This window comes from Chrysemys picta, chromosome 2 (assembly GCF_011386835.1).
Source record: "Chrysemys picta bellii isolate R12L10 chromosome 2, ASM1138683v2, whole genome shotgun sequence".
NCBI classification, from domain to species: domain Eukaryota; kingdom Metazoa; phylum Chordata; order Testudines; family Emydidae; genus Chrysemys; species Chrysemys picta.
The window spans coordinates 113,627,638-113,642,490 of record NC_088792.1 but is presented as its reverse complement, the minus strand read 5'-3'; the positions used below and the strand labels follow the sequence as shown (position 1 = coordinate 113,642,490).

Below are 14,853 nucleotides of genomic sequence, written 5' to 3'. Positions count from 1 at the left end.
AGCCAATGTGTGAGGACATCACAGCAACATCATTCCATGATCCCAGGCAATATCTCTAGCACTTAATCCAGCTCTGCTTTCCATTCACTTGCGTGCACAGTAAATAATGCTGTAGGCTATGCAGTGAAAAGAAACCTCCTCTAGGACCAAACCACACAGAGAACTGAAAGGCAGTCTGGGCCCTGAGGAGCAGATTGCTGCAATACAAGTCTTTTTACATGGTTTTTACATCAATTAACAAGACACTGAACTTCTAATCTTGCTTTCATTGAAGTCAATGGGAACTTTATCAGGGACCTTGTGGGGAGGAGTAAGCCCTAAAATGTCTCACGCTTTTTTTCCCCTTGGTTGCTTTTCTTTACTACTCAAAATGTCAAACGATTTTCACTTCTGACTCAACCATCTATTTTCAGCATTTTGACTGAATCAAACTGAACCTTTCTCCTTCCCTTGGTACTTTAAAAATGTTAATTATTTTTAATTGAAATATGTGGCATTTTGTTGTTCCCATAATTGGCTGTTTGTGCATTAATTACACAGTGCTGAGACTCTGAGGCGTGAACTCGAGAGAGAGAAGATGATGAAAAGACTGTTGATGACAGAATTATGAAATTCTCACTTCGTCACATGGAGACTGGATCGGGGCCTTTCATGTGCCTTCTGTCTGTTTACATTCCTCCACTTCTGTGTACTCAACATAATGCATCATGAAAATGTGTTATGTTCCCAGCTCACTCAGATTCATCACAGTTGGTTAAAATTAAGTCTCGGCTTGACTTTAACTTGGAGGAGTTCCTTTATTCATTTGCTGCTGGGAAAATAAACCTTCAGTCCTTTATTTATCATGAGTATTAGGATTTTCTACTATTATAAAATGAATTTTAGGTTTGGTTTTGGTAAATCTAAGGTAAAAACGATCAGCAAGGAACATACTGATTTCTACTGAGAAACACTGTTCTGTATATATGTTAATAACTGCACAGAGATTAATGTTATGCAGAATATTTTGATAGTAACATAGAAAATGTCATTTTGTATAACTGAAAATTGCACCGAGTTACTGCTGTTTGTTAAAGAATCATTTTTAAAAGCAGAAAAATGATTATATCTTATCCCTACGACTCTTTGTCTCTGCTGAAAAATAAATGGCTATCTTATCAAATTCCTAACTTAATCTTTACTCAGATATATGTAGATATATCCGTGCTGCCTAAAATCATGTCATCTTGACCATAAAATAAATCATGTTGTATTCCTGGTAAAGAAAAACTTCAGTGGTTCAAAGTTGTTTGCTATTGACACCCTTATCATTAAACCAAAAACATTGAATCATAAATCAATTTTAACTAAGACGCTGATCCTACAAATACTTGCATGCGTGTATACATGCAGGGTTACATCAAGCAACTGAGTGGTTCCATTGAATTTAATGGGACTACTCCCTTACTTAATGTTAAGCATGTAAGTGTTTGCAGGATTAGAGCCTTAAACAATTGGTTTATGGTATTAAGGTCATATAATAACAATATAGATCATATTTCCTATAAAACTTTCCTATAGTTTCCCTTTTTTAGTAGTGCAGAATAGTAAACTATTTAAAAAGCTGACAACAATTGATCATCAGCTACAACATGCGATTTTGAACAGAAACCTTGTATGTGTTTTATATGGCCCAAGATCTATATTTTTCTGTTACCCTGTACAGTAGATTCTCCTGTTTTTAGTATTGTTAAAATCAAAAGATGCCCTTAATTTGGTACCAACGACCATAGATTTATCTAAATTTAACCAGCCTGTTGGCTTTAAAGGTAGGAAGTGCGTATAGTAAGATTCAATTTTCATCAGCGTTAGTTATGGTCATTTAATATGAAAAATCTTGAGTGCATTTTAGGACTCTTGATTGCAACTTGGAGACAGAAAATTACTTGTCTATTTTATATTCATTGGAGCAGGAAATGAACAGAAGGCTCTTCAATTAAAGTCCGGTAACTTTGAACCTTTTTCTATAGCTATAAAATGAAACTAAAGTAAGTGGCATAAGTGTCAGGAAGAAATCTGTGATGCACCTGTAATGAAATGGCTTAACATACAGAATAGGCTCATGGATCTCTACAAGTGCCCAGATGTCTGGCTTATCTGTTTCTGAGTTCTTGATAGACTTTGCTGCATAATCAAAATGCAACTGGTACACTGTATAGCAGACTTCTAGTTATGATATCAACAGATTTGGTGGCACACTTTTTGTACATCCATTTCCATCAATCTGAAGTTTTTTTTTTTTAAATGGGAATATTAACTCCCTCTGAAGAAATCACAGAGGCAAAGAATGCTCCAGGAATAAAGGACTATGCCTTCATTCTGCCACTAATCTTTTCCTCACTTCCTTCAGAGGGATTGTGGAGGAAGGAGAGCTCCATCCTAAGGCACCATAGGTTAAAATAATTTTTGCCTGGTCACTAATAAAAAGAGAACAACCTAAAGACAAATAAGAAAATGTTCCTATAGCAGCCACTGTTTTCAGAGACAGGAAGCAAAAATAACTCCAAGAATGGAGTTACCTAAACTGCACTGTCATTTCTACCGGTTGCTTCTGGCCTGCCTGTTCTTAGGCAGCCATCAGTTGCATGTGAAGATACTTGAAAGAATGTGTGGCTGGCCACTCCCAAAGGTTATCAAGGAGAAAGGACCTGAGAAGATAGCTCAGTGTTTCAACACTCCCCTGGTTTTTCTACTGCATGGATTGCTGTGCGCTTATTCAAGAGTGCTATTATGGGCAACTGGAAACCCTGGAACCTGCTTTGGTTGGGGCTACCTGCTCCTGGTTAGCTGCATTAAGCAATGTATTCACAAGGACCAAAGCATTCAGAGAGAATGAATGCCAGACTAGGAATAGCCCATTCATTTTTCTGGCAGATAAGTAAGCTACGAGTTTGGTCTTGTACAGAACAACATGGTAGTCCTAGTGTATAAGAATTCTCAAGCTGAAACTTTCAGAACAGGAAAACTGAAACTGTGCACTAAAATGCCCTGTCACCGTTCTACATCTGAACTGACTGGGCATGCTTTGGAATAGCTGAGAAAAGAACAAGGACACCTTCCATTTTTTAGATTCCTGGAAATTAGAGATGGAACAGTTTTACCAGGTCACTGAGCCCCAAATCCTCAAAAGTATTTAGGTGTCTAACTCCCATTGATTTCAATGGCTGGTAGGCTCCTAAATGGCTTTGATAATCTGGGCCTTAATCCCTTCCGATGCAGGATTGTTCCCCACAGTATATTCTCAGATGTTTGTCTAGTCTAATTTTAAATGTCTTAAGCAACGGGGCTTCCACGCCCTCCCTCAGGAGACTATTCTACAGGCTGTTAGGAATGTTTGCCTGATATTAAACCTTCATTTCCATTTGTACAATTCCATCATATTTTTAGTTCCTGCACACTCCCTTTAGCCACACTTCAGCAATTCCTCACCCATGTGCGATCTAACCTTTAATACGCAGCCTTGTCTGGACTAGGATTGAGAGCTGTATTGTTAGAATGTATTAGCTAAAGCTCTAGTGTAAACAAGGCAGTAAACGTGCTAAATTGGTCCAGCTGAAACCTAGGTTTCTCTGCAGACTTTAACTCCACAATGTTAGCAAGTGTTGAAGTATGCCGTACCTTCCTGCACTGCACTTTTAGAATATGTAAATTAGGACACATTAGCTAACATTTTTGAACAACACACCTTTAAATCCTGGTCTAATCCAACCCTATGGGGGTCACAGGGAAAAGTTTATTGCTGAAGGTTGATTTAATCTCAAATCTCAGTTTTACCAAATGATATTATGGCTTTGCTGTCAGAGCCCAGTTTAAAAACTTTGAGGCCTTAACCATTTTCTTTGTTTAGGTGGCAACACACAGCTTCATGTTTTGATGATCGCAGCAAAAGTAAAATTAGTTGTTTCAAAAGCTAGGCAATGGCTATGTAATGGCTAAACAAGTATTTTCCCATGTTGCAATCTCTCACAGAACCCAAACAGGATTTTTTTTTTCCTGTGTGGGTACCCATTTGACCTCCTAAAATGAACTGCATGTTTCAATGTTTCAAAATGGCCAAGTTTTCTTTGGAAACATTGTTTAATGTCCTTAATCAGTATCAGAAGATACAGTATGTATAGCCTTTGATATTACAACCATATTTATATCCTGAGAGACAATGTTTAAAAATCAGTTACTCCTTAAAGTCTTCACTTCAGGGGTTTGTGTTTCCCCTGCAAGAGTTTGCCAACTCAGCCACTTCAAACAGAGCAGGCAACTGGGTGAAATGCTTTGGTGGAGGCAGCATCGTGTTTTATTTGTACTGTTTACGGAAATCCTTCATTTTCATTTTTTCCCCTGGATATATCTCTGGTCCACTGGTTACAAACATCTACTCTTTGTAATTATACAATGGAATATTGTTATTTCATTTTTGATGTCCTGCTGTTCAAGGCGTTTGCAATAAATATACTGAGACTGATCTGTTGATTGCATGTAAGATCAGCCCTACAACTGTGTTTTGTAAAGTTAAGTGCCGTAAAGAAATTCTCATATGACATGGGGAGGGGAACACTTCTCTGGCAGCTGCTGTCATTGCTGCTGGGTGGCAGCACCAGCCAAGGTTGCTGACATCATCTTGTTACAGCCGAGCAGCAGCCTGTATCAAGAGCCGGAGCACAATGACATTTTAGTTGAAACATGGCTTGAGAGAGGCTTTTACGGCTCAGCTGTTTACCTGTTTCTGTATTCATGCCTGCAATAAAAAAGAGTAAAAAATAAATCACTGAGTCTGAGCAATCTGTGTTCAAATCAAGGAGGTGGTGGCACACTGCACTGTCCCTATTCAAAGCAAACATCTGGTGGCTAATGAAGTGGATCCACCTCAACTAGGGAACACCTCTCTTAAGCAACCACTGAAGAATTTCCCCCAAGAAATCCAGAACCATTTTGTTCAACCTTTAATCAAAGGCCACCTCGACTGGGCAACAGATATTTGCAAGTCCCTTGGGTGGTTGCTTAAGGCGAGCTTCGCTGAATTACTTAAGCTGGAAAAACTGCCAGAAATAGAGTGGCAATAAGGCATGGCATTTTGTCTTCGTAATAGATGCCCGTTTGAAAGGATGAGGAACAGAGTTGTGCAGAGGATGGAAGTCCCATTTTGCAAAGGATTTTGACATCTGGTTTTATTCCAAATAGGAACGAAAACTCAAACATTTTGAAATTCTCCACAGAGGAAAATTCTGGGGGAGGGAATGAGTTGAGCTAAGTGTTTCAATTTTGACTCCAACTTCTTAAATGTCATAGTCTATTCTAATATATAATAGCCTACAAAATAAAAACAAAAAGGTGAACAATTGAAATGTTTCAGAAAGTGTCAAAATGGGATGTTTCCACATTGTCAGAACTTTTTCTCCAGTTTTCATGCCAAATGCTGGCAAAATTGAAGCACATCAGTCTTCATCGGAGCAAGCAGTTCCATTAACTATGGTTTCATCAAAATTTCTCTGACCAACTCTAATGTGAAGAGTTCTGTGGGTTTAATCTCTGTTCCGGGAAAACAGACAGTAAAATAATAACAATCAGCTGCTTTAATTGCCTGGAACTTTGGACCAGGTGGGCTTCAAAGATGAACATTTTTTGTTTTTGTTACAAGATGACCATGACCTATGTGAACAGACAAGTGAGCGCCAAGGTACATTCTGTAACTCAGGAGGCACTCTTTCTGGATCAGAAAATATTCTTCTTTGTCTGTGGGCATTGTACCTTAAGGGAAACAAGCCAAGATGATATTTGCAAGATAATAGATTGACTGAGTTGCAGAAATCTACTATGAGAATGTAAAGGGAATGACTAGATGTATGGACTTTATTATATAGATACTTGAGGTGAAAGCCAGCCTTCATTTAGTTCAATGGGGCCAGGCTTTCACTCCTGCAGTTGTCCAATATTGGGTGGAATTTACAAAGGTGCTGAAGTTATGTAGCAGCACAAATCCCACTGCAAGTCAATGAGACTTGTGCCAACAAACCACTTGGATGCTATTGAAAAAGCCCACCCATTATTCTTTGTTGCCTGTTGCCATGGTGTGCTAGGTGCTGCACAAACCCAAGAGTAGTCTCAGCGCCTGCCCCAAAAATATCTTACTCTTTAAAAAGTAAAATAATAAAGAACAAACAGAAGTTATGGAGAAAGAGGGACAATAAACAAGTAAGGGGGTCAGCTGGTGTTTGGCCTCATGCTGACAATAAAACATTGCATTGATGCAGTGGGGCTTTTTGTAGTTTATTTTTAACTATAAATATATAAAGTAGGGCTGTTGATTAATCAAGGTTAACTCATGCGATTAACTAAAAAAAAATTAATCACAATTAATTGCACTGTTAAAAATAGAATACCAACTGAAATGTATTAAATATTTTTGGATGTTTTTCTACATTTTCAAATATATTGATTTCTATTACAATACAGACTACAAAGTGTACAGTGCTCACTTTATATTATTATTTTGACTACAAATATTTGCACTGTAAAAATGATAAACAAAAGAAATAGTATTTTTCAGTTCATATCAGATAAATACTGAAGTGCAATCTCTTTGTTTTGAAAGTGCAATTTACAAATATAGATTTTTTTGGTTACATAACTGCACTCAAAACAAAACAATATAAACCTTCAGTGCCTACAAGTCCACTCAGATCTACTTCTTGTTCAGCCAATCGCTCAGACAAACAAGTTTGGTTACAATTTGCAGGAAAAGATGCTGCCTGCTTCTTATTTACAATATTACCTGAAAGTGAGAACAGGCATTCGCATGGCACTGTTGTAGCTGGCATTGACGTGCCAGATATGCTAAACATTTGTATGCCCCTTCATGCTTCAGCCACCGTTCCAGAGGACATGCTTCCATGCTGATGATGCTTGTTAAAGAAGTAATGCATTAATTATATTTGTGACTGAACTCCTTGGAGGAGAATTGTATGTCTCCTGTTCTGTTTTACCCACATTCTGCCATATATTTTATGTTATAGCAGTCTCGGTTGATGACCCAGCACATGTTGTTCATTTTAAGAACACTTTCGCAGCAAATTTGACAAAAAAGATACCAACGTGAGATTTCTAAAGATAGCTACAGCACTCAACCCAAGGTTTAAGAATCTGAAGTGCCGTCCAAAATCTGAGAGGGATGGGGTGTGGAGCATGCTTTCAGAAGTCTTAAAAGAGCAACAATCCAATGTGGAAACTACAGAACCTGAACCACCAAAAAAAGAAAATCAACCTTCTGCTAGAGGCATCTGACTCAGATATGAAAATGAACATGCGTCAGTCCCCACTGCTTTGGATTGTTATCGAGCAGAACCCGTCATCAGCATGGACACATGCCCTCTGGTATGGTGGTCAAAGCATGAGGGAATATATGAATCTTTAGCACATCTGGCACGTAAATATCTTATGACTCCAGCTACAACAGTGCCATGCGAACGCCTGTTCTCACTTTCAGGTGACATTGTAACCAAGAAGCGGGCAGCAGCATCTCCTGCAAATTGTAACCAAACTTGTTTGTCTGAGCGATTGGCTGAAGTAGGACTGAGTGGACTTGTAGGCTCTAAAGTTTTACGTTGTTTTATTTTTGAATGCAGTTATTTTTTGTACACAATTCTACATTTGTAAGTTCAACTTTCATGATAGAGATTGCACTACAGTACTTGTATTAGGTGAATTGAAAAATACTATTTTTTGTTTTTTACAATGCAAATATTTGTAATAAAAAATAAATATAAAGTGAGCACTGTACACTTTGTATTCTGTGTTGTAATTGAAATCAATATATTCGAAAATGTAGAAAACATCCAAAAATATTTAAATAAATGGTATTCTATTATTGTTTAACAGCGAATCGTGTGATTAATCGCGATTAATTTTTTAATCGCTTGACAGCCCTAATATAAAGATACATATATGATCCTAAATTACTACTCAGCCATGCTGTTATAATCTCTCTCTTTGCAGTTTGGGCAAACAGCCACATGGATCATTACCAGTTCATGTCTTCAGGCACTACCATTATTATACTTCCCTTCCACTGGAGAAGGATTTTTCCTTTCCAGGGTTACTTCCTCTGTATTTCATTTCCAGGATCTTCAGAAAAGTCAAGGAGAGCCACGGCCCAAGACCCAGATTTTTAAAGGTATTTAGGCATTGTTCCACTCCATGTTACATGCCGTAAGGCCCAACCTTCAAAGGTGTTTTTTTTTTAGGTAGCTAATTCCCATTGAAATCAATGGGCATTAGGCACCCAAATATCTTTCAGGATCTGGGCTAAGTCACGTAGGAGCCTTTCTCTCATTTTCAAAAGTGATTTAGGCATTTAGCCTTTCACTGAGACTTGGTCTCTTAAGCGCCAAAATCACTTTTGAAAATGACTCAGGCTCCTAAGTCACTTAGGCCTTGCAACACCGAGTGGTGCAACACCTAAATATCTTTTAAAAGCTGGGCCCAAATGACCTCCTTTTTTTGAGCCATAGAAGTCATGCTGCAAGTCTCCATTGCAGAGCTAGTTTGGCCCAGTTTACTGGTCACCACCATGTACACGTACAGCTCTATATTAAAATAATGGTACAATTTTTAAAAAGGATGGGCTGCAGGGTGGTCAGCACTTCTGAAAATCAGATCATGTATTTAGGCACCTAAATATGAGTTTAACAAGCCTAACTTTAGACCCCTATTTTTGAAAAATCTTGACCAACAAGTTCACTCCTCCCTCATTTACAGCTCCCATCAAGATCTCTTATCTCAGAGCTCTGCCTTGGTAAAGCACACAGGGCGAGGCAGTTAAAGGGGATGGAATGTAGGTAACAGCACTGGGTAACCTCTCTAACCTAACTAACAGAATCTTGAAGCCGCTTTTCTGTGCCTGCGGCCTTTGTTACCAAATATCTATGTGCATCACTCATTACGAGTTAGACTCAAGGATTTAAGCAGATGAAGCTTTTTCTCACTGACTACTTCATGTGTAAGTAAAGGAGGAGGGCTCACTTTTCCCCAGCACTCTGCTATTTTCAGCCAATTTTAATAGTCTAGATCAGAGGTTCTCAAACTGTGGTCCGCAGACCACCAGTGGTCCGCGAGTTCCATTCCGGTGTTCCACAGATAGTTCCTTCTAAGGTGTATGCCTGGGTGGCCACACACGAGAGAATGAAGGGTCACTCACCTAATTGGTGGAGCCGCGCAGGCATGGCTCCACCAATTAGGTGCTGGACCCTGGAGAAGATGCACATGTAAGGTGAGGTGGTGGCCTTGGGGGGAATAGCGGGTAGGTGGGGAGGGGGCAGTGGGGTGAGAAGAGGGAATGGGGGGAATTTGGGGCATGCAAGGCTGCGGCAGCCAGAGAAAGAGGCAACTTTCCCCAGCTCCAGGGCTGCGGCTGCCGGGGAGAGACTGCCCTCCTTCCCAGCCTCAGCTCTGTGGCTGCTGGGGCAGGGGAGAGAGGGCACATCCATCGCATTAGAAAGGTAAGACTACTGACATTAAAATATGAGTTGTGCTTTTATTTGTAGAACAAAATAACGTTTATTGTTTTTTTCAGTATAGCGCTTTTATCCAAAATGCTTTACAATAGTTAGCAAACGGTACAAACAACACTTGGAAAGATCATTAAGTGGTCCGCCAAGATCCTCAGCAATTTTCAAGTGGTCCGCGAAAAAAAGTTTGAGAACCACTGATCTAGATTAATGGTGGACCTCTGAAAAGGTTCATTTATAGTTTTACCAAGGATGTTGTTTTTCAGTGATCTTCCTTTGTATCAATCTATTCCATTAACTCTCCTTGTGCCTAATTTATGTCCTGCATAATATATGTGTGGCTATGGCTACACATTAGGCATTAGATAAATAAAAATAATTAAATTAGCCCCTTAAATATGCGTAGTACAGAAAGATGCTCTTGAATGAAGCAGTAATCTTCATCTACATTCTTTGTTTCCATGATTTCTTCCAGTGTGATTAATGTTTCCAGCTCCACCTGGTTTACCAGGAAGTAATTGATCCTTTTATTATTTAGTTGTTTCCATAATCATCTCGGCACAACACATAAGCTATTTGTATGAGCAGGTTATTCCATAACTGCCTCCAATGCACGATTTCTGGCACCCTTCTCTAAAGAATCTGGTGCTGGCCAGGCTCAGAAACAGGACGCTGACTAGATGGACCCTGGGTCTGTCTGATCTTGTAATGCAACTCCTACTTTCCTAGCATTTCTTTCCCATTGGAAGCTAAGTCCTTAATTACTATTATTTTTACCCACACATTCAAAATTAAACAAAAACCTGAAGCATCTGTAAATCAAGAGTATTACTGAAGTATATAGAGAAACATTGCTGTTTAATTAAAAAATACATTAATTGTCCACCTATCATCTGCCACTTACTGTAACAATGGAGATCCAAGCTCTTACCAAGTGAACATAAGAACATAACAGCCATACAGGGTCAGACCAAAGGTCCATCTAGTCAAGTATCCTGTCTTCCGACAGTGGCCAATGCCAGGTGCCCGAGAAGGAATGAACAGAACAGATAATCATCAAGTGATCCATCCCCTGTCACCCATTCCCAGCTTCTGGCAAACAGAGGCTAGGGACACCATCCTTGCCCAACCTGGCTAATAGCCATTGATAGACCTATCCTCCATGAATGTATCTAGTTCTTTTTTGAACCCTGTTATAGTCTGGGCCTTCACAACATCCTCTGGCAAGGAGTTCCACAGGTTGACTGTGCGTTATGTGAAAAAATACTTTTTTGTTTGTTTCAAACCTGCTGCCTATTAATTTCATTTGGGGGCCTCTAGTTCTTCTGTTATGAGAAGAAGTAAATAACACTTCCTTATTTACTTTCTCCACACCAGTCATGATTTTATAGACCTCTCTCATATCCCCCACTTAGTCGTCTCTTTTCCAAGCTGAAAAGCCCCAGTCTCATTAATCTCTCCTCATATGGCAGCCGTTCCGTACCCTTAATTATTTTTTTTGCCCTTTTCCGAACCTTTTCCAAGTCCAATATGTCTTTTCTGAGATGGGGCGACCACATCTGCACACAGTGTTTAAGATGTGCGCGTACCATGGATTTATATAGAGGCAATATGATATTTTCTGTCTTATTATCTAGCCCTTTCTTAATGATTCCCTTGTTTCCTTTTTTGACTGCCACTGCACATTGAGTGGGTGATTTCAGAGAACCATTCAGGCTCACGGAACTGATTCTGAAAAAGGATGTAGCATACTCCCCTACTCTGAATTCACCCCACTTTGCTGGTTAAAAGGAGTGGGGTGGAGCCAGAGTCCATCTCATGTGACTCTTGGCTTTTCCCTTGCTTGGGTACCAATCACAGCAATAGGGAGCACTAAAAGGAAGCATGTGCCCTGTTGAAATTCTTGCCAACCTAAAAGCAATGAAAGATGACGGGGAATCTTGCCTTTGCTCAGCCCACCTTGGGCTTCTGTATAGGAGCTGACCAGAATCTGGTCCAAATGTCTGGTCCTGAGAGGTGCTGAACATGTGCAACTCCCAGGAACAGGCCCAGCAGTAGCCTCATCTGTTAAGGCGTCTTATCTCTGAATGCTCGTGTGAGCTGTTTATGGTTTAAGTTCGGCATTCAGTAAATTTACTGTAAGTCATTTCATTAATATTGAAAAGCTTTATCATGCTGCAGGGGGGAAACTGTGCTTTTGAAAATCTCAGCACTCATGGTAGGAAATTGTTTCAATTTGTAAGACTCCTTTGTACACTGCAGCAGAGTATACATAGTATCATACTACTCAGGCTTTTATAAAGCCTGTACTATACTTCTCATCTGCCAGCAACAATGGGGCAGACTCACATGAGTGAAAGCAGCTCCAATTATTAACAGAAAATTCAACCCTTCCCTTATGCTACCAGGAAAGGAAAGGAGGGAAAGAATTGCTGTTTTGCTAAAGGTACCCATACATATAGCTAATATATGTAATAAATCTGACTTTGTTGTTAAATTGACAGATGTGCTTATGAAATTTGAGTCCAAACGTTCACTTACAGCTAAACTACAGCTGGTTTGCATCTAAAGCTAGTTGAGACATGAAATTTCAGTTCTGCAGGAAAGTCCAACATTTTGAAGGAGTTTTCAATTCAGTTCCATCAGAATCCTACCTTTTTTTCATGGAAGGTAGTTGAAACCAAAACGTTTCTACAAAACATTTCAGATTTGATGAATCCACATTATCCAAGGAAAAAACATTTCATTGGAAAAATTCCTGACCAGCTCTATTTGTATCTTACTTCCAGTCAGACAGCGAAGAGAATGAACAAAAAATGCTCTTACACTGATGTGACTTGTATGTACATTCTCCTTCTTGGTTAACTCTGGCCCTGGTTCAGCAATGTACTTAAGCATGTACCCAACTATATGTATGTGTGTAATCCCTGTGACTTCATTGTATTAAATGGGGCTATGCACATACTTTAAGTTAGGTATGTGCTTGTATGCCTTGCTGAGCCACTGCCTCGGTCCACAAGATATTCCAAATTTACTTATTAGATAATGTGTTCTGTTAGTTTTTTAATATTTTGAACAATTATTACCATTGTGGCTGGGGCAATAACCACATATAATAAAGTCCAAAGGCTTTACACTGGATTCAGAAGTGAGGGAGTTAATTTTCCTGTTCATATCTGCTGACTATACCAAGACAAGGGCAAAGGATTCAGCTAATGAGCAAGGACTCCTCTCCAAGAAACAAATCCTGTTCCAGATGTAACCAATAGCAGTTTTGCCTTCAATAGAATAGAATTAGGCTGCAGGGGGCAGATCTGTAAAGGTATTTTGGTACCTAAAGTACCTAGGCACCTAACTGCCAATAGCCACACATCTAGGCATTTTTTGAAAATCCCATGAGGTCTCTAAATACCTTTAAAAATCTGGCCTCAGATACCAAGGAGGCTCACACAGAAGCATAAAAGTCTGCCAGTCCCCTTACTTACAGCTCTCCAGACTTACAGCTCACCTGGTCTGATGAATCTAGGTCCAGTTAAAGGAAAAAAATCATAAAATAAGCATATTATGGTAAGTCTAATATAAAACACTACAGGCTGAATAGAAGCTGGGAGATATAAGATGTAGCAGGTGGAAAACATTGTGTGTATACAAGATCTATTAAAAAAAAATCTTATCCGCCCAAATTAATTGCTGCATTCCTCCCAGAGCATCTTTGTAGAGACAGGAAATAGTACAGTGTCCAGGGCCGGCACCAGCGAAGGAAGCAGGTGCCTGGGGCGGCCAATAGAAAGGGGCGGCAGTCCATCCGTTATTGGGGCGGCATGTTCGGGTCTCTGGAGGCAATTCGGCGGCGGGTCCTTCAGTCCCTCACATCCTCTTCGGCGGCAACTGTATCACTCCGCTTCAGTCTTTGGCGGCACTTCGGCAGCGGGTCCTTCACTCCTTCCCTTCCTCTTCAGTGACAGCTCAATCGGGTTTTTCTTTTTCTTCGTTGCTTGGGGCAGCAAAAAAGCTGGAGCCAGCCCTGAAAGTGTTGCTATTCATTCCTGTCCATGGCTTGTTCCTCTGCTAAACCCAGACTCATCATGTTTGTTCATACAATATCCCACCAGCTAGTCAGTGGTCATCCTCTAGGTCGGACTGACCTTGGTTGTGTTTGCATGATTTTCTTTGGCATCCTATCATCTGTTTGTCTTCTGCAGTGTCCCACCATCATATCATCTTCTACTGTGGCCAATCCCATACCCGGATTTCACATCCTACCCTCCTAATTAATTAAATTAATTAAAATAAATGACTAGGCTGATCTAGTTCCCTAAAAAGTGTCTTGTAGAGATTTAGTTTGCATTGGTGACATCATCTGGGTGTATTTACAGACTTCTTGTGGAATTTCTAAAGCTTCTCCTTTAATCTTTCAAGTAGTCCATGAAAGGAGAGGTTTATCTTGAAATTCCAACTTCCTTTAGGCTCTTTAGTATGTCTCAGCTTTTTCCTTTTCATTTCTTCCATCAACTGGTGAAACTGAGCGTGCAAACACCTTTTCTTTGTGGCTGCCAGCTCTAAATTGAACTTGGAAACTTTATTTTCAGCTCTAAAAATTGCATGAAATGTGCATGAGCACATTGCTTCTGCAATTTGGCTTGGACCATTCTTTGGACTCTTGTGACAGGGTGTACCAGACCCTTTGAGGCCCCCCTGCTGAAGGCTTCATGGTCCTACCAAACCCCTCCCCAGAAAAGGAACAGTGAAGGTGGGTCCTCCAGGCCTGCAGAGAGACTGCAGGAAAGCCTCCAATCAGCAGGCTCAGTTAAAAGGAGCTGCAGGGGCTAAGCAGATTAGTTGTGGGCTGGGACAGAAGGGTGAGGAAGGCGGTGAGACTCTCCAAGTGAGAAGATCTGAGAGACACCCTGCTCAAGTAGGGAACAGACAGAGAACCCTGAGGTAAGGATGGAAAGGAAAGGGTTACATGAGAAGTGGTCCAGGGAATAGCAGCAACAAAGGAGTTAAAGGAAGCAGTATGTGGCTGCTTTTTGTAGGGTTTCTGGGTTGGGATTGAGAGTAGTGGGCAGGCCTGGGTTACCCCACTAGCCACAGGGGAAGTGACTTAAGGTCCCAGAAGGGGATAAGACTCAGTACTAAAAGGCCCAAGAAAGGGACTAGAATTTAAACAGGCCCAGAGATGGGGTTGAAGACCCTGAAGAGAGCCAACCATTTGTTGGACTGTGTTACCCAAGAAGGGGTTTGTTCATTCACATATTGACTGTGTGTGACTTGAGTGGAGGGCTAGGTCACTGAAGACCCACCTGACCAGGTTAAC

At 40.3% G+C, this 14,853-nt stretch overlaps 1 protein-coding gene across 3 annotated transcripts in view; it reads left to right on the top strand.

Moving 5' to 3' along the window:
- EPB41L4B (erythrocyte membrane protein band 4.1 like 4B) overlaps positions 1-4,798 on the top strand; it is a 263,311-nt gene extending 258,513 nt beyond the window's left edge. For all 3 annotated transcript variants that reach the window (XM_065584005.1, XM_065584006.1, XM_065584004.1), the window contains one exon: positions 541-4,798. In XM_065584005.1, the coding sequence (XP_065440077.1) occupies positions 541-610 (70 nt within the window). In that variant the 3' untranslated portion in view covers positions 611-4,798. The remainder of the gene's footprint in view (positions 1-540) is intronic.
- Positions 4,799-14,853: the final 10,055 nt, after the last annotated feature.